This window comes from Gasterosteus aculeatus, chromosome 20 (assembly GCF_964276395.1).
Source record: "Gasterosteus aculeatus chromosome 20, fGasAcu3.hap1.1, whole genome shotgun sequence".
Taxonomy (NCBI): Eukaryota; Metazoa; Chordata; class Actinopteri; order Perciformes; family Gasterosteidae; genus Gasterosteus; species Gasterosteus aculeatus.
The window spans coordinates 8,149,367-8,168,098 of NC_135707.1; the positions used below are offsets into that span (position 1 = coordinate 8,149,367).

The 18,732-nt window shown below is 44.1% G+C and overlaps 2 protein-coding genes across 3 annotated transcripts; one reads left to right on the forward strand and one right to left on the reverse strand.

Moving 5' to 3' along the window:
- Nucleotides 1-13: 13 nt before the first annotated feature.
- Nucleotides 14-11,523, reverse strand: arhgef5 (Rho guanine nucleotide exchange factor (GEF) 5). 2 transcript variants are annotated; one of them, XM_040165710.2, is made up of 15 exons: nucleotides 11,008-11,523; nucleotides 7,479-10,532; nucleotides 6,163-6,211; nucleotides 5,871-5,920; nucleotides 4,758-5,128; nucleotides 3,572-3,732; nucleotides 3,290-3,442; nucleotides 3,076-3,205; nucleotides 2,892-2,966; nucleotides 2,682-2,771; nucleotides 1,919-2,061; nucleotides 1,633-1,776; nucleotides 1,473-1,543; nucleotides 920-1,024; nucleotides 14-782 (listed from the first exon to the last, which is right to left on the reverse strand). In XM_040165710.2, the coding sequence occupies exons 2-15, from the start codon at nucleotides 10,510-10,512 to the stop codon at nucleotides 640-642; spliced, it is 4,719 nt and encodes a 1,572-aa protein (XP_040021644.2). In that variant the 5' UTR covers nucleotides 10,513-10,532; nucleotides 11,008-11,523; the 3' UTR covers nucleotides 14-639. The 2 variants fall into 2 exon arrangements, with proteins under 2 accessions (XP_040021644.2, XP_040021643.2); XM_040165709.2 differs by having other exon boundaries at nucleotides 6,798-10,532.
- Nucleotides 11,524-13,048: 1,525 nt separating this feature from the next.
- m6pr (mannose-6-phosphate receptor (cation dependent)) lies at nucleotides 13,049-18,676 on the forward strand. The gene is made up of 8 exons (XM_040165829.2): nucleotides 13,049-13,123; nucleotides 13,250-13,692; nucleotides 14,915-15,087; nucleotides 15,240-15,406; nucleotides 15,682-15,791; nucleotides 16,744-16,874; nucleotides 16,968-17,094; nucleotides 17,184-18,676. Exons 2-8 carry the CDS (start codon nucleotides 13,687-13,689, stop codon nucleotides 17,304-17,306), a joined length of 837 nt encoding a protein of 278 aa, XP_040021763.2. The 5' UTR covers nucleotides 13,049-13,123; nucleotides 13,250-13,686; the 3' UTR covers nucleotides 17,307-18,676.
- Nucleotides 18,677-18,732: the final 56 nt, after the last annotated feature.

Sequence of the window (18,732 nt, forward strand, 5' to 3'; positions counted from 1 at the left end):
TTGTACGCGCAGCGTTGTTGGGGTAATGTTTATTACGTCATAGTTAGCTCATGCATGACCAGAACAGCTTCTATGGTAGAGACAATAAACTTCCCTCTCAATATGAAATGTATGTAAAATGTGTTATAATCTAATCTCAAGTCATTGAAATGTATTCTACATACAAATTTGAATCACCTTTTACAATCTGCATAATTTCTCTGCAGGGCCAAAATGTACAATTGACGTGAACCAGACACTTCACTATACACAGATAATAAAATCATTTTCCAAGCAAAGAATTTCCCCTTTTGAAAACATTTTCTCACAAAACAGTTCATTGATGTAATACAGCATGAACAATATTTGTACAGTACTGCAGATAACACTTAAAATAATCCCAATGTCCTTAATGTCTTTCAGGGAGGCCTCAGCAGTTCAGGATTTCTCAAACAGCAACGTATTGTTTAACCGAGTGAGACCCAATGTCACGTTGGGGGTCCATTCTTAAGCATCTCATTGACCTCACCATCGTGATCAACATAATGCCCTGTTCGGGGCACTAAATGTCCAAAATGTCCTAAATTTTCCAGCAGTTTGTAGCAGTTAACGGTGTCGTATCCTTAACGCTGCATCCAGCGCTCCCCTCTATTAAGTCGGTCAAACAGCAGCCGTGGCAGTCGTTAGTTTGAGGGCGTCCTCCAAGTTGCGTTGCCGGACTTTTGGGTTGGTTATGGTTTCCAAATGTGACTCGGGCACCCATCCATGATGCCGATCCGACAGTCTGATCCCCTGTACCCAATCTGGAAAGAAAAAGAAAAAAAATCACAACAAAAATGAGATGTGTGCTTATCTATAATAATCCCAGGCTTTATATATAAAATAGGTGAATCCCAATTTCCACGAGGAAATGATTAAAAATGTAATGTGATGATCTTACGGTCACTGCTTTGTTGGTGCACTTGAATGATATCTGCTTTTTCCAACGACAGCTCGTCAGGCTGCTGTGAAACAATAGCTCGGATACACTGCATCTGTGGCAAATCTGGACAAAAGAGAGAAGTCAAACCGACAGTTATAACCAATAGATCAATTATGAATAACGCAAACTAATGTAATGCTCAGATAGTGAACCCAAGCCTCCAAAAAAGTGAATAGATTGAGTTTATTGAAGTCACTTCATTCCAAGCAGAGCAGCACCACCTTCAGTCTGACTTAAGTTCTAATCAGCCACGGTAATGAAAGATAATATTAGCATTATAAATAGTTTGTTTCCCGATAAGCAGTTTTATATTTATTTTATTTCTATAATGCTTTGCCTTTAGCTTGTTAACTTTCATTTGACAAACCAACGTTTGGCCAAAATGACAACTGGAAATTAAGCCTTTATTGTTTCTAATCTGAATTAACAATTCACAATAGAGTTACACGTTGAGTGTTATTTAAGGAATGAGTGAAGTTTGAAATACTTCCAACGAAATAGCATACTTTACCTTTTACGCCCAAAAAATCGATTTCAGGATTTTTCCGCGACAGAGCAGACATCCAACGTAGCTTATCACTCCTGAAGAAAGCAAAAAGAGTACATTCTTTCCACTTTCCGACGTGACAAATGACATGGAGCCGTTCCGTGCTGCGGCCTCGGCCTCTTACTGTGTGTCGGTCCGCAGCACCGGCGATCTGTGCGTCATGTGCAGCCGGAACAGGTTCTTCTGAAGGGAGTGAAGTTTGAAGCCAAAGTTCTCGGCACGCACGTCTGATACGGGACAGTGGTCGATTACGGTAAACCTTCCCCCTCTGGAAGCAGCCAAAGCACAAAAGAGAAATGAGATGGCGGAAGGAAAGGCAGCGATAAGGTTGCAGGGATGATAAAAGCGCGCGTATACGAGGTATCAGGATGAAGCAAACAGGGATTATTCAAATGTTGTTGTTGACTCACTCTTTTAGTAGTGAAAGCAGCAAGTAGTCATTGAACAGGTGCAAATAAACACTCCTCTCCGTCTCCTTTTGACAGTTATCCATTAGTTCGGTGAGCGGCCCTTCCCGCACCAGCCTCCGAGATTGACTGATCAGAGGCAGAGTCTACGACGACAACCACACAACCACACCGAGAACAGAGGGACAAAAAGGCAAATTATCATTTTTGAGTGGAAGTTCAAGTTTAAAAAGGTCATCTTAACTTAGGTTCCTAATCAGGGGACTTTCGACCACGTCTCGCGGTTAGTTGGGTATTCGTCATTTATAAATTAAGACATGTCATCACAGGGCTACAGATCGCGGGCAATTTAACAATCTCCATGGCAACTGAGTTAAAGCCATTCAACAATGGTTGTTGTGGTGGAGTCAGTCATTAAGTGGCCCCTGAGTTGTGATCATTTCATCAGGTTTCTTGTTTTGTTGTAGATTTAAAAAATATCACTAGAAGGAAAAAGTTTTCCTAATTTCTGCTGGAAAGAAAAAAGACCTATATGAATGTAATGATGTATAGTGATTTAGCACCGATATATTACATCAAATGTCAAATGCTTTTTCCAATGCAATTAATCACGCAAATCTTTATAAAAATAAACCTCAACACAAATAAAAGAAAAACATCAGTTATCTTTATGTTTTAGTTGCAGTTTTCATTGTATCAGTCCCATTATTGACCACATCAGGACAATGGAATGCGTTTGACTTTGTCCCTAAAAGCCGTTACTCACCCTGCCTTCAAAGTCCACCTTTGCATTGAGGGAGACCAGCGACTCAATGCTTTTCATCTCAGTGATGCTGTCGTTGCTCTGTTGAATCAGCTAAATAAATTAAACAAAAAGAGAAGATAGTCACCAAAGCATCAAAATACCCGGGATAATTGTCAAACAACTGGCATAACTGGAACATTGCTGTAAGGTGTAAAGAGGATGTTACTGTACCTTCTCTAGAAGTTTCAAAGATTTGATTGCCTGAGTTGCCGCTGCAGTACCAGGAGTTGTTCTCTTTACAATGTTCTGGACAGAAACAGTGTGCGAAAGTGTTAAAGTGAGACAAAAATGGTTGTCACCCATCAAGGGTTTTAGAAATTCTCTTACGTACCCACACACACTGACAAACACACACCTGGACCAGCAGCTTAATTCTTGTGATCCTCTGGAAGGGGAGCACGAGGAAGGAACGAAGAGGAAGCCTCTGACAAACAGGGCTCCTCTCTAATCGCTCCACATTTCGCCTGAACCCGGGATTCTCATTCCTGGATGACAAAGAGAAATTGAATACAGACCAAAAGAGAAAAAGAATACAGACGAAAGCAGAACGGCTTGACTGGGTGGCTTACATGAGTCTCTGGTAGGTGGCGTCCTGGTAGGACTGGTTGGTGAGGTAGGGAACATAAACCATTTTGAAGCGCTGACAGTGCCGAGCAATGATGTCGCACACGGTGAACTGCATGATGTCAGTTTCCACCCGTTCCTCTAACTTTGATAAAAAACTGAAACAAAAATAAAAGTGTTTTTTTTTCTCGGTTATTTCTCCAACAGATTTGTGTTACTGTACCTGCACAGCGAGATGTTTCATCTAAATGTGGACTTGAGGGTACAGGACGCGCAGCGTTTCTAACCTGTGGCTGATGGCGCGAACATCAGCGAGCCGCGAAAACAGCCAGTTCCTCTCCTGAGTAGTCAGCAGCGCGCCGAGCGGCTTGCTCTGTACAAAGTGTTCAACAACAATGTCCAAACTCCGACAGTAGGAGGCCTCTGAAGTCACAACCTCAAATCTCACCTAGATGGAAAAATACACGAGAGGGGAGTAAAACACAGAGTCATTTATAAACAGCAGCCAGTAAGTTAGTACTCATAAAAGCACTGATGACACTTTTTTTTTCCGGTGGGCGTATTTTGACAGGGATGTGATGAATTGAGATTTCACAATGCATACAGCTAAGACATGTCAGTTTTAACGTTGGCAAGGAAAACACCTTACGCAATCCCCTCTTACTGGCAGCAGAAAAGTGAATCGATGGAAGGGATCTTCTAGGATGTGGCAAGACTGGATTTATCACGTGATATCTAGTCTGCTGTGTGAGGTAACAACTGGGAATGACTGATTCCCAGGGGTCGTTTTATTTCAAAGAAACCACCATGCAATGATATGACGGGGAGAGAAGCTGCTGATGTTAAACTGTTAGGAAGATTTTGGCAATTATCATGCGAGCGGTCAAAAAAAAAAAGCACAAAGAAGTGAATCGTTTAAGGTTAACAGATTAGCATCGTATTTCAGGGTAGAAGAGAAATATTTGTTGTTTTGGAGATTCACTTTGTCATGTTTATTTACTGCGGAGAAATGAACAGAATGTTTTGGAGCAATATTTCACATGAGCAGCTTCCCTGTAGCTTTTCATATCAAACACAATTTAATGATACACTACACTATATAGAATATGCGTTTATATTTTTCACTGTTAAATTTGCAAATGCTGCTGCAGTGAAACAATGTCTTGGACTACCTTTTTTAAGTAATCTAGGAATCTAAGCCAATCTGCCATGAAAGCAGGAAGTGAAAGTGATGTTAAAGCGAGTTCCTGCACATTGCTTTTGCCTGGAGCGGTCTCCTGGATTTCTCTGGAGGTGCGACTGTTGCGCAACACGTTTCCAAAGAATTGCAAACTTAATTCGATTGAAAATCACATAGGCAGGTTTTTTGGCACCACGTTTCTACATCAATAAAAATCCTTTATACCGGCTGAACAAAAACAAATTCCACCAAGCGGTGGCCGTGTTCATCTGTGCAGTAAAACAACGCGTTACCTCCTGGAGTCGCCTCTGGTCGTCTGTGAGCTTCTCCAGCTCAGCGCTGTCCTGGACCCCCGGCAGCTCCCGCCACAGCGTGGCCGACTGAGAGAGAGAGATGGACAGACGCGGGGACGGGGGCCTGCTTTCGCTCTTGGGGGGCTCGGGGAGAGGCAAGTTTCTGACACTGGTGACGGGGCCCACTTGGAGCAGGGAGTGGGGGTGCGGGACGGGAGGGATGGGAGGAAGAGGTCTGCACGCGGGAGGGGGTGAGGGAGACGGGGACGGGATGCTGTCCCCGTACACGGAGACGACGTCGGAGCGAGCCTGCCGCTTGATCTCAATGTTCTGGGCGGCCTCGCTGTACTGCTGGTAGAGCTGGGCGGTATCTGGGAGGAGGGGAGGAAAGGAGACGAGCAAGGGCAGAGAGGGAGCAACAGAGATGGAAAATTGAACAATTTTAGGCAGCGAAAGAAGAAAAAAAGGAGAGAGAGACAGGAGCAACGTTAGCCCAGCGGAGTTGTTTGCAGTTGGCGTTGCGTTTGCACATGCTTGTCGAAATGCAGAGCGGCAGTTTTTCTCCCGAGTTGGGAGATATGAATACGTGTAGAGACCTGTCTCCGGCGTGCACAGACACACATGTAGCACAAAAACTCCTGCCCCATTTCTCGCAATATTCATATGAATCAGAGGCCACGGGGAACCGCTGCCATTTTAGCTCTTCATTTTAAAATGGTGTGAGCCAACATTGGACTTTCTTTTTCACACGTGTGTTTCATTTAAATCTAGAGGAAACTTGCTCAGGGGGAGAGACAAACAGTAATGCGGCATGTATTCACTCAGAAATGAAACACACACGCAGAAGGGAAATGCGTGAGCTGCGTTTCCCGACCACATATAGGGCAGATTTGATCAGAAGATACGTCACCTTTGCATACACAACCGTTTCTAGTAATCAATCTTGACGTTTATGAAACGAAAATGTCTGCAATCATAATATTGTAGCAACGATAATAGTTTTGAAAATAGGAGTTAATAATGTCTTATGTGTGCAAGAAGAGCATACAACCTTTTTCATCTGCATGACTCAATACAGAAAGAAATAAAGAAAAGGGGGAAAAGGGTACTCACTGAAAAACCTTGAATTCCTTTTCCGTCTGTCAATTGTGTCCAAAACATTCCTGTAATGCCAAGAAAGAGTCACCAGGTCAACAGTTTATTCAGAACTATAAAGAGTGGTAGACAGAGCTGCCCAACATACTCTAGGGTGAAGCATTTGTATTGAATATATAGAAACATGACGGTACTGTGTGAGTCCAAACACGAGCAAACAATCCGACAACAGAGAAAAACCTTCCGTCTCACGTCTTCACCACTAATGTCTTGTTCCGCGTTGTGTGTGTGTGTGTGATATTTCACTCACCTCAGCTCTACTTCTCCCCAGCTTTTGCTTTTATCATCCTCATCATCATCTGGAATAAAAAAGTATCCATTTGTTGAAACACTATATAACAGCATGCTCGCTCTGGATCCTAATTAACCGACCGTGAACTACAATGGAAGTAAAAATATAAATAAATAAAATAAATACATAAATAGGTTATAAAAGAAAAGTATGTTATGCTAATTTGGTAGTTAGCATTAGAGTAAAGATTAGTGTGTTTCCAAAACACGTGCGTCTCTTGTTATGTCTCAAGGCAGAGTCCGCTTGAGTCTTTAAGCTTTGCCACTTTCTCCACCTCCACTTATCCCGCCCACCACCGTGGCACCACAACACTGTGACGCGGTTCGATGTGATGTCAGCAGACTGATAATGTCTATTAGCTGATGTTTCCACTACAATGTGGGTTTTGTGATCCACTTGACAAAAATAATATTGACTTCAAGACGTTAAAACGGGAACTGAGAAGAAGATTGCCCCCGATTAAATCTGGCTGTACGTAAAAGGCTGTTGAGTCGGAAATACAACGGGATAAGGTTAAATTTTTTTTTCTGATTGCTGATCGATGACAAACTTGACAGTGTCTCCATCCCCCATCTTCATCATCTCCTTTTTACCTGTTGTAGAGAATATTCTGGTTCTGCGATCCCTTCCAGCATCATCGTCTTCTTTTTCTTCCACTTTTAAATTCACTCCATTCCTTCTTTCAGTGGTTTTACGGATACCCCGTCTGCGCATCCGAGCCTCCCGACCCCAATCACGGAAACTGCAGCTGCTCGTCAGAGTGCCCCCCGCCCCTTTCTTTTCCCTAACAACTTCTCCCTCTCTGCTTTCTGCCTGGTTTCTCTCTCCTACCTCGCCTACAGAGCTCCTCTCCTCGGGCTCCCCTCTCTGTCTCTCCTCCTCGCTCTCACCACTTCTGTCCTCCAGCTCCTGGCCACCCTGTCCCTCTCTGGAGGGAACGAGGAGGTCAGACTCAGTTTCATAATTCAGAATGGGGCAGCTGTTAGGCTTGTAGAGCGTGTTGCTCACCGACAAATACATCTCCTTCTCCCTTCTTGCTTCTTTTTCCATTTCTGATAATTCCACCTCCTGGCCCACCTCTTCGCTATGGTTCGCCTCTACAACTGTGTCCTCTAGCTGAAGGTGACCAGACGGCCCGGCCGCTTCGTCCAAACTCTGATCCTCCTCCCCTCCTGTGTCTAGCGGTGTGTCAGCATGAGTGTGTGCGGGTGTGTCATCGGCATGCATAGCCGTCAACTGGTCAGCATGCATGTCAGTTTGACTCTGCTCCATACCTCTCAGTCCCTCCGCCTCCAACGGCTCTTCCTCCTCCAGCTGTGGCTCCGAGTGCCGTTCGCCCGTTCCCACTTTAGAGACAGGCGCCTCTGCGGCCTCCTGCTGTCGTCCATTGTCGTTCTTGATCGGAGGTTCAGCGACGGTATTTTGCTCTGAAGGTCCCAAAATCTCCCGCACTACATTGTTGGCCCATTTGAGGTGAGGGGCTTGGGAATGCCGCTTGGGCTCCTCGGACATGCTCCACGTCCCGCTCATTCGAATCCGAATGGCCTCCACCTCCTCCGGACTCATTGCGGCAGCGTTGATCGCTTCCAAAATGGGTTGAATTTGTTTCATATCCAGCCGAGAACAAACATCCCCGTAGGGGTTACTCAGGTCTGGCGTGGTCTGCTCCTCCTCTTCTTCCACCCCATCTCTATTTTTCTCTCTCCACTCAGTGAGAAGTTTTTCGGTCCGCGAGTCTCTTTTGATGGCGATCGGGTGCTCGACTTTGTTCCTCAACTCAACTGTGTGTCTGACATCCTCTCGGGTTGTCTCTCCTGTGGCTGGCCACTCCTCCCCCGGGGGGTCAAACCCGCTGTTAATCTCGGTGTCCTGGATGATGATAATCGGACAGTCATCACTTCCACTCAGGTCACGGTGAGGTCGCTGTGCAGCCTCTTCGCCGCAATCATTGGGAATGTCTTTGTTTAGGTTGCCTCTTTCAACACCTCCCCCCGTGTGATCAGGTTGTGACAGTGACGTCTCGGTGGCTTCTGACCGGGGCGACGTTTTCCCAATCACACAGAAGACGTACTTTTTCTGCTTCTCCTTCTCCTCTTCATCATCATCCGCCTCCTCCTTTCCCGTTCCCCTCTCCGTGTCTCCCTCGCACCCCTCCACGGCAACAGGTGAGCGGCCATTGGGTGCGCCTTCCCAGAATTCCGGACAGTCCTCGAACTCCCCCTCCTCCTCTTTTTCGTCCTCCTCGTCTCCACCGCTAGAAACGGTCACAAAACCGTCCTCTGCTGACGGCATTCTGCCATGACTCCATCCTGTCTCACTTCCTCCTCCTTCGTTCTCAGAGCGGCTTCCCCGCTCTTCCTCTCGGTCGCTTCCCTCCGTGTGGTCCGTCTCCCTCTCCAAGCCTCGCTCTGTCCCTCCGTCCCCGTCGGACTGATGTTCTATCCCTCCCTTTTCGACTTCTCTCTGCACCTCCTCTTCTCCGTCTACGCTCACACCCAGTCCCTCCCTCTCTCCGTCTCCCCTTTGCCCATTTCTCCCTTCCTGCCTTCCCCTGTAACGACTTTTGTCCAAGTGCTTCTCATCTGGTTCCTCTTTCACTCGCCGCCCCTCTCGCTCCCACTCACCCCCTGACTCCTTGCTCCTCTCTCCTTCGCTGCTCCTCCTCTCTTTCCTCATCGCGTGTCTTTCTGTGTCGACAAACTCCCCTTTACTATTCTTGCCCCTCTGTGGCTCCAACCACATCCTCCTCCGCGCCGTCATCTCTCCCCTGACTCTGTCTTGCCGCTCATGTCTTCTTTCCTCCCTTTGACTTCTTTCTGCGGCTGTATATCTCTGTCTTTCTACGTCCCTGTCGTTCCCAGCAGTGCGGTCTCGCCCCGATTCCCTGTCTTCATTACCGTCTCTGTATCTTCTATACCTCACGTCGCAGTCCACGTCGCTGCTCCACTCTCCGCTGCTCTGGACTCGCGGCGGCCCCCTGGGATGAGTCTCAGATCGGCTTCTGAGCTCTATCTTATCGTCCCTCCTTAGATCGCCCTCCCCCTCCTTTACTTCCCTGCCTGTCCTCTGCTCATGCTGTCTGTTACTGTCCCCCTCTCTCTTGTCATATTTCAAATCTGTCACCCGTTCCTTCAATCCGCCTCCCTCCCTTTCAATTCGCCGATCGACCTCTCTGTACCTCGCCTCATCTTTCTTCGCCCCGTTCCTCCTGGATCGATCCGCTTCTCTGTCCCCGTCTCTATATCTCTGCCTGTCCTCTTCCCAGTGTCCTTGCCTATCTTGATATCTCTCCCTCTGCATTCTTCCCGCATCGTCCCCCTCACTTCTGCTGTGTTGATATGTCCACTCCTGCCTCTCTTTGTGTTTCACTCTCTCCCTCTTCCGCTCTCTTTCGTCACTGTCACCTTCGCTCCTGATGTCCCTCCTTCCCTCTCCCCTTGGAGTCACTGCCCTGTCGTTCCTATCCGAGTAGATGAGTCTTGGATTGTGAGGAGAAGGCACCGAGGCCTCCCTCTCTCCCATGTTTGGCCTTGGCTTTTCTCTCTTTCTTCCTGCATCCCTGTCTCTCCTGTCCAGCGAGTGACCCCTTTCTCTTGTCCCACCTTTAAACCCATCATCACCATCCCGGTACCTTTCCCTCTTTCTGAATTCCTCCTCTATCACAGGTCTTCCTAGAGTGTATTTCCCCTCTTCCTTTCCCCTGCTTCGGACCTCATCTCTTTCCCTCTCTCTGTGCCGCTCTCTGCGTCGTGCCCTCTCTCTTTCTCGCTCCCAGTCATCGGGCTCTGCCCTCCTCGGCCCGTCTCGCCGTCTCAGCTCTCCTCTCTCCTCCTCATCCACCTCGGCGTTGGACGGCGTTCCCGTTCCACGATCTGCGCTTCGTTTTCTCATTTTGGGAAAAGTGTCTCCTTTCTTCGCAGCACTTTCTACATCTCTCATGGCCAACTTCTCTAGATTCGACAGCAGCCTGCCGTTCCTGCTTCTGTCTTCTCCTTGCCTCCTTTCTCTCTCCCTCCACTCTCTTTCTCCCTCTCTGGGCCGGAGTGCAGGAGCTCGATCCCTTCCATAGTACCTATCCCGTGGGTCCGTTTCTTTGCTTCTGGCTTTGTCCCTCATTTTTAACGTCTCTCTCTCGCTCCTCCGGTCTTCCTCTCGCCTACTGTCTCTCTCTCGCTCCGACTGGGCCGTCATTGCTGGGCTGGGACTTGGATCACGGGAAATCTTTCCACCTGGCTGGAGCTTGGAGTCAGATTTGCCTTTGCTTGATAAAGTCTCAAAGGGGTTCCAGCTAAGCCTTTTGGTACCCATTGTAGCATAATTTGGAGAGCCTAAAAGAAAACAGGTGATTGAATTAGAAATCAATTTTTAGGGACAAAATCAAATTTAGCAATACGAGTCCGCACACTTTTACATACTAAGTTAATGTCACACAGTTCAGAATACTTAAAAACTGTCTCTAACTTAACTGTGACCTGATAGTTGCAGCAATGCTGTGCAGCCCTTACACTTGAGAGCTTAAAGTATTATAGTATATAAAATTCTACGCCATTGGTTGCATTATAACTTAATAAAGTAGAAGAGTGTGCCAGAGAAAAGGTGACAACCTCTTGCAGTTCTCTGAGAATCCAGCACAGACTTTCAGCAAAAGAAATTCCTCAGAAAACGTGGGCCGGTGACACATAGGCACGACATGTAACACGTGAACCATCCTCAAGCTCGATCCAACTGTGCTCAAACTACAAGCGATTTACAGAAGAAGTCTAGAAGAAAAGAAGAAGAAAATAAATAGTGAAGGAAACTCACCTGAATGTTGTATGCTGAGAAGGTCTGTTGCCCCCCCCCGGGTCCAGTTCAACCCAAAAGCATGGGATTGCACAACACACAAAAATGTGTTCCCTGTTTACACATTGTCCCGCTGACATAGCAAATGTCCTCCATTTTTAAATCAATTAAAGCTTCCCTCTCCCCTCAATACTTTGACTCTTGTGAGAAGCGTAATGTTTACGCCTGAACCCTCCTTGTTTTTCCCTCTCGCTGCCTCTCTCTCAGGCTCGCCCCACCTCCCCTCCTTTCTCAAATTCCCAAACAAGTTTCAACAGATTGACACTTATCTTTCCCCTCCTCCTTCTCTCTGCCTTGTCCTCGCTGAGGCCGTTACTGAATAGGCAGATCTGTCGTAAATCGAGCTTATCCAGTACTTTAGTCCCGGTTACCCCGACCCATGAGGTTGCCTGTGTGGGCCCCCCATGGCAAAGTAGAGTGCTAAACCCTCTTCTGCCTGAAGCCCCATTCCATTCTCGTAAAAAAAATACAGGAAGTACACCTCCTGGGTGCCTGTGTGTTGGAGCAGTGATTGGTTGAAATGGTGGCGGCCGGGTGTGTCTGCGCAGTACACAGAGGCAGCCAGGTAGGTTAAGGTGTGAGACAAGAAGAGAGAGTTGGGGGGAGGGGAGACAGAGAGTTGAGAGCACACACACACACACACACACACACACACATACGGTTCGGTGGAAACCCATAAAAACGTCCCTACATTCCCATGAGATGGGAAAGAAAATATACAAACTGTTTATTATGGTAAAAAAAAAAAAGATGAAGCAATCACAGAAGACGGAAACCAAGGGAGGGGCTTTTAGAAGCGCGATCGGTGAATCATTTGTTTAACCATGAATGCTTTACCATGTTGATTGAGGGCTGAAGTGACCTAGATATTTAGAGCTCGACAAAACATCTGAAATTTTAGACATTTTGTTTGTCTAGTTTGTCTACGTGTATAAACAAGGGACTTGCAAACATTATGTTGTCTTTATTTGTATTCTGAGAGTGTTGTCTTAAATTCAATAAGCACAGGGTACTGATGAATGTTTATCATCTTTAATCTTATCATTTTAAATACTTCTTTTAAAGAGGTTATGATTAGAAGAATGGGGCATTGTTTCAGGGAAATCAATCAGATCAGACACTTAACAGGTCAAAGTCTATGTCTTGTATTCAAATTCATGGTGATGACTTGAAAGCATGAGGCACAGATAAACGTATTGAAAACAAGCTTTGAGTCATAATGTGCTCCGGCTGAAATTGAAATACTAAACTGGAATAGCTTGTAGTCGACTTTATACACGTATCTGTTAAGGATATGTTGATTAAAGGGTTTAATAAGAATGATATTTTAGCAATAGACATTTCCTCGGAGAATGAACAAATCACTGTTTTTGTACTGTAGCAAAGCTATTGACTATTTTACTATTTGATTAACACGCCTTGCTGGTTAATTTGTTCCACAAAAATAAAATGAATGCAGTTTTTATGAAACAAATCTGCAATGAATCCTAGTTGTGAATATTATGTAATTGTGCTTTGGTTAAGACGTGTTTTAGAGAGTTGTTGAATCAATCTATAATAATTTCTGAGGCTGTAGTTTTTTAAAATCACATCTGCACAAAGTCAAGGATTACACAATTATTCACAAAAGGCAATATGGTCCTCAAAGAGTTCAGATTTATCGAAAGCCGACCTTCAATTTCGATAAAACATTACCTCATTCATTCTTAGTTTGCAGCGCTAGTGAATTGCATTACATAATACTATTGAGAAAATATTATAGTGCCAACCATTAGGGATTAACCAGGATATTATGAAGTTATTTTATACAAAATAAATAGAATAAAATACAAATATTGAATTACTCACTCAATAATATTCATTCCATTATTATATTACCATATAGTTACTGTAATACCGATAAAGCATTTGAGAACACTTACATCCTGAGTTCTGCTACACCTAGAATGTATTTTCACCTTGCGGAGATTTTCACTAAACTGCCTTTTTTTCTTCCTCATATTTCAGACAGTGAAGCATTCCTTTGGCCAAAGTGATCTAATTCTGCTGTATCGTGTTTAGCCCGACGCATCTAAATGTAAGTATTTCTGTAACCCACACATCTCTCCTGCTCTTTACTGCACATCTCAAGTCTCCAACTTTCTCCATAACATGGTATAAAACCATTCATATTTTCTGTTTTCCTCCCACATGCCATGCTTAGCAAGTTCCTCTTCCACCCTGAACTGTACGTCTTCCGGTCAGCTGATGCGACGGGGGATTCAGCTGCAGCTCATTGGTCGAGCTTCCTCTGGATGGTCACGTGTGCGTGTGTGTTTGGTTTCACTTCCGCACTACGCTGCTGCCTGGAGTCCGTTAGCCATCTGGATGGAACTTCGCACATTTTGAGGAAATTGTCTTTCTTATCCAGGACCGGAAAAGTGTGCGCCAAAAAAAGACACTCGTTTAAATCTCTAAACTACATTCATCTTTACTTTATTTCATTTGAGTAACAAAATAGAAGCGTAGTCGCTTTATTAAATCAACCAGGAAGCGACGTTAGCGCGACGAAGCTCACTCCACAACGTGCTAACTTACATGTTTGAGCACATTTTAAACTGTGCCTAACGAAGGAACATCGCCAACTTATGTGAAGAAGTCATGAAGGTACGTGCACAATGCAGCCTGAAGGTAAACTGCTAAGCTTTCCAGAGGGGGGGGGGGTCATTACTGTCAGTGTTTCCTCTCCAAAAGTTACTGCCTCATGCAACACTTAGCATGTACACACTTTAAAATGTGTGGTGTCACCAATGCATTTCCGAATTACATGCTTGTTGATATATTGATATGACATGTTGTTGTTGAACTACTAATAAGAAATCAAGTCAAGTCAAGTCATTTTATTTTGTATAGCCCAGAATCGCAAATTACAAATTTGCCTCAGAGGGCTTTACAGTCTGTACACATACGACATCCTCTGCCCCGAAACCCACCATCGGCACAGGAAAAACTCCCCAAAAAATGAAAAAACCCTTACAAGAGGGAAAAAAAGGGAAGAAACCTTAGGGAGAACGTCAGAGGAGGGATCCCACTCCCGGGATGGACAGACTACAATGGATGCCATGTGTACAGAATGAACAATGTATAATACATGCAATTCCTATGACAGAAATGATTCAAGTAATTGTGAGTAGTAAGCCAGGCGCACAGCAGGACCACTGCAGAGGCAGAGAGCACAGAGATTTTAGGAGCGGGTAATGTCGGTTTATGAGTAAAGTAATATGATTAATATCTAAAATAATGATGATGATGATGATGATGATGGCAGCAGCAGGCGTCAGCATGGCCACGGTAGGTGTCAGGACCAGGGTCCCGAAGGAACCACGATCTATGGAGACCTGATAGGGGCGAAAGCACAAAAAAAACTCCCGGAAAGAAGCTGAATTAGTCATGTGCATTAATAAAACTTGAATTATGGTAGAAAGAGAGCGTGAGAGAGGAGCTCGGTGTGTCCTAAGAATTCCCCCGGCATTCTAAGCCTATAGCAGCTTAACTAAGGGCTGGTCCGGACTAACCTGAGCCAGCCCTAACTATAGGCAGAATCAAAGAGGAACGTTTTAAGTTTTACTTTAAAAGAGCTAACCGAATCTGCCCCCCGGACTGAAAGTGGAACCTGGTTCCACAAAAGAGGAGCTTGAGGAGCTCAACGTGTATTTTGCTCGAAAATGAATGCTCCTACATCCCATCATTTTAAACACGTGAAGCCTGACCCATTACATTATTTAGAAATGAAATATTTCCATTGTAATTACGTACATGATTTTCTTTTGTGACATTTGACACATCAGGCATACGGAAATAAAAAGTTTAAATCTAACATCTGTGCCAGATGATCAACATTCCCGATGGAGGGTCCTTCCTGTTGTGGACCCTGGTGGTTCAGCTGGTCCTCTGTGGGAGTGGGGTCTACGCTGCTGACGGCACCAAAAGCTGTAAACTGAGAGACGAGTCGGAATCGGAGCGCAAAGTCCTCAATCGACTGGAGACACTTGCCCACAAGAAGTAAGAAGTGTCTCGACTGTGTACCTGCGCATTTGCTGCCATCAATAAGACATTATTTCGCAAATAAACCATGAACAAAGTTTTTTTTTTTGCCTTTGCCACTGTTTCGCATATTATTAATCATTTATTGGGATTTGTTCTCATGTTGGCAGCTTTACAGCAGAGTACACGATTGGAAGTGAGAGTTACACATATGTGTTCCAGCTGTGTGGAGATGCAGGGGGTGTTTCCGGAGCCGGGGTTATTCAGTACAACAAGAAAACACCGAGTATACCAACTGTGGTTGGCATGTATAATGCAACGCAAGCCATTGGAGGAAGTAAGTCTCTGCAGAATCAGATTTGCTCCCCAATTTACTCTTGACTTTGTGTTTGAATGTTAACTATATGTGAATTGAAATCTTGGTTCAAGCATTGCATTGTGTTTTAAGAAAAACTATGAGCATAATTACCCGAAAAGTGCTACAGAATTGTTAACTGCGTTAAGACTTAGTGTTGAATTATATCTGAGCATGAGATTAAACATTTCCACAAGTGCTTTGGATCTATGTTGTGACTACACGGTCCGTTTTGACACTTTATGGTTTACTTGCAGGTGACTGGGTGATGTTGATCTACAACAACGGCGACAGATACGATGGACACTGTTCCAAAGAGCCGAGGAAAGCCACGATCATGATCTCTTGCAACAAGAAAGTGGATGTGGTAAAAGAAGCATTGCTGGTCTTTTGATCACAATTTTTATTAAATAATTGCTAATTTACCAGTTTTAAAACATATCCTGAGACTACCATTGTATTGTCCTTGCCTAAAAGTGATTGATGTAGGAAACCTTGAGGCAGGAAGGCACCAAAACCTTTAACCGGATGAGGAGGTGTTAAGTACCTCATTGTTCGGTATGATGCATGCTTTTAAAAAGGTGTCCTTTAAATACAGTATGTAGTGTTTAATTAAGTCACTGTAATGTGGCTTATGTCTCCTCTTCGTCTTGCCACCATTTTCTCCTCCACGTAAGAAACTCGCGCCCCTTCAAGGGTTTTCACCTCAAGAGTACTGTTTGTGTCTAAGATAATTTTTTAATTACTTCTCAATTTCAAAGATATTTTTAGAATTCAGTCCTTTTTGATCAAGGAAGCTAGGGGAATGTTGGCCCAGGAGGCTCCTATGAAAAAAAACTGCAACGTGTTCAAAAACAAAAAATGCAATGGACTGTGCTTTTTAGGGGCAGGTTCCTTCAAGCACCAGGTGACATACGATACATATCTATGCTCATTGCACGACGATGAGTAATTCTGTGACCCACAGTTTTATAATTCTGTAAATTATAGCGGGGAGCTTCATTTTGATGAGGACAAGGAAAAGCCATTAAAATATTCCATTAATTTTACAAATCTAAAAAAGAATGTGCAATGCAGCTGCTACATGACGTCAGAATGTGTCGTCTAGAATTAGTATCAGGGTCAACTTTTTTTTTCTGAGCCTTCTGCATCGCTGCAACAAATAAATCGTTAATACATTTTCTTTTTTTTATACCATGCGATGCAGGTCTAAACGTGGCATTATGTTTTTTCCTGTGTGGAATTTAGCCCATTCGTCTCCTTTTCACAGTGTGCGTTGCCCTGTCTTTTATATTTTGTCTCTCACCATCTCATCCCAGGGCGAGATGAAGGTGGTGCTGGAGGAAAGGCAGAAATCGCAGGACTGTTTTTACCTGTTTGAGCTCGACTCCAGTGCCTTGTGTGAAGTTGTTGAGTCCCACATCAGCGCTGGCTCCATAATACTCATCATGTGCGTAAATACAGTCTGTTATGACACCAAAAAAAAAGCCATACCGTTGGAGCACGTAGCTGATTAGTGGTTATGGACCTTCTCTTCTTCCAGATGTTTCTGTCTTCTGGCCGCTTATCTCATCGGAGGTTTCCTCTACCAACGACTGATTGTTGGAGCCAAAGGAATGGAGCAATTCCCAAATTACGCTTTTTGGTTGGAAGCTGGCAATATGATGGCGGTAAGACCACTGCATTTGATGCATAATGTTATTAAAAAATTAAGCCTGTGTGTAAAGAGATTCATGACAAACTTACCCCCCTTTCACAGGATGGATGTGACTGTGTGTGTCGCTCCCGAAATCGGGAGGACGCCCCGGCCTACAGGGGAGTGGCCACAGAATCGTTGGAAGAAGAGCCAGAGGAGAGAGATGACCACTTGCTACCTATGTGACCTCAATACCTCCGAAATGGGACAGAAATGTAAACTGTGTGACACTGTTCACTCTTTCACAAGCAGATGTTTGCTGTTAGGCACAAGTCTTGTTTTTGTCTGTGCTGGTTTTAGACCAGGACCTGTCGATGCTTTGCGTGTTCCTGACTTGTGCCTAGAGCAACGACTGTGTGATCTGGTCTTCACTTACGGTCACGTTACTTATTGGGCTGACTGACCGGTCTCCTCTTTCTACCCCATTCATTTCATTCAGCTGTTTGACGTCAAACAAATGAATGATTTATCCAATATTACAAAGTGATCACAAAGAGTGACTTTTTGTACCGTGGAAATCTGGCACTAAAGACGTTAAGACGATGCATTTCTCCCTGATTTAATCTTTCTTTTCTGCTTAACTTAAGGGTTGATGTGTGTTTGAAGTTGTTGGGGGAAGCTGTTTTTTCTTGTTGTGCACTGACAGTTGCCGGTTACAAAACACCAGTGCTTTTGCTTTTGTGATATGGCTTTAATTAGTTTGTGTTTTTTGTGTATTCAAAGTGAAATAATTCATATGGGGATGTAAAAGTTTAATTATAATTTCTGTGACTGCTTGCAGCCTTGCTGGGCATCAGGCTTCATGAGGAAAAGCTTCTGGATAAATCCTAATATCTTCCTGAGTGAAATCTGATCTTTATAGTTACGAACTGTCCTTACATATTTATCGGAAAGGTCAATAATGCTGTTAAATGAATGCACTTACTAAGCATATAACTAATAATCTATGTATTGTGCTATTTATCATTTCATTTGTTCAGTTGTTTACTATATATTGTACTTTTTGATATAAAATTATAAATAGCATAATACATAGATTAGTTAAACGCTAATAATATACACACACTTTTGTTTGAAAAAATATATGCATTTTTCGTCACCACAAATACATTTTATAATAAATCTAGTGAGTGAACCGTGCTCTGGGTGCTTGTATGGTAAAACAGAACCAAACACCAGATGCAAGCACCGACTTCATGCCTGATCCAGGGATACAAATGATACAAACTTTATTTTAACATCTTTAACATTTTACGTTATTACTAAGGATTGCGGCAGGATTTTTAAACTTAAGATTGCTAAATGTTTTTAAAAACAAATCAGTTCCAAATCAAGTTATTATATTATCTTCAGTGTGTTTTCAGCTTTGCCTTTTGTGTTTAATAAGTTGGTATTTCTTTGTGTAGTCAGAGAAATGAAGTGATATCCTGTTTGTTTCAATGATGATTTCAAGCCACCATGATTCCATTAAAAAATACAACATGACACACCCGATGCACTCACCGTTGGAGATTTGATGAATGTAAAATGTTACGTAATAAAAACGTATAAAACCATGTGCATCTATCTATGTGGTCAGCACACGCCGAAGAGTTAGACGGCGTCATATTCT

Excerpts from the sequence above, each read along its gene's own strand:
- arhgef5 (XM_040165709.2), bottom strand. The coding sequence starts at position 10,512 with ATGGGTACCAAAAGGCTTAGCTGGAACCCCTTTGAGACTTTATCAAGC. Across the intron at positions 2,772-2,891 it reads CTTTGAAACTTCTAGAGAAG|CTGATTCAACAGAGCAACGA; the intron begins GTACAGTAACAT and ends TAATTTATTTAG. Across the intron at positions 2,062-2,681 it reads AGGTGGACTTTGAAGGCAGG|ACTCTGCCTCTGATCAGTCA; the intron begins GTGAGTAACGGC and ends TTGTCGTCGTAG.
- m6pr (XM_040165829.2), top strand. Across the intron at positions 15,088-15,239 it reads GAGACACTTGCCCACAAGAA|CTTTACAGCAGAGTACACGA; the intron begins GTAAGAAGTGTC and ends TCATGTTGGCAG. Across the intron at positions 15,407-15,681 it reads AACGCAAGCCATTGGAGGAA|GTGACTGGGTGATGTTGATC; the intron begins GTAAGTCTCTGC and ends GTTTACTTGCAG.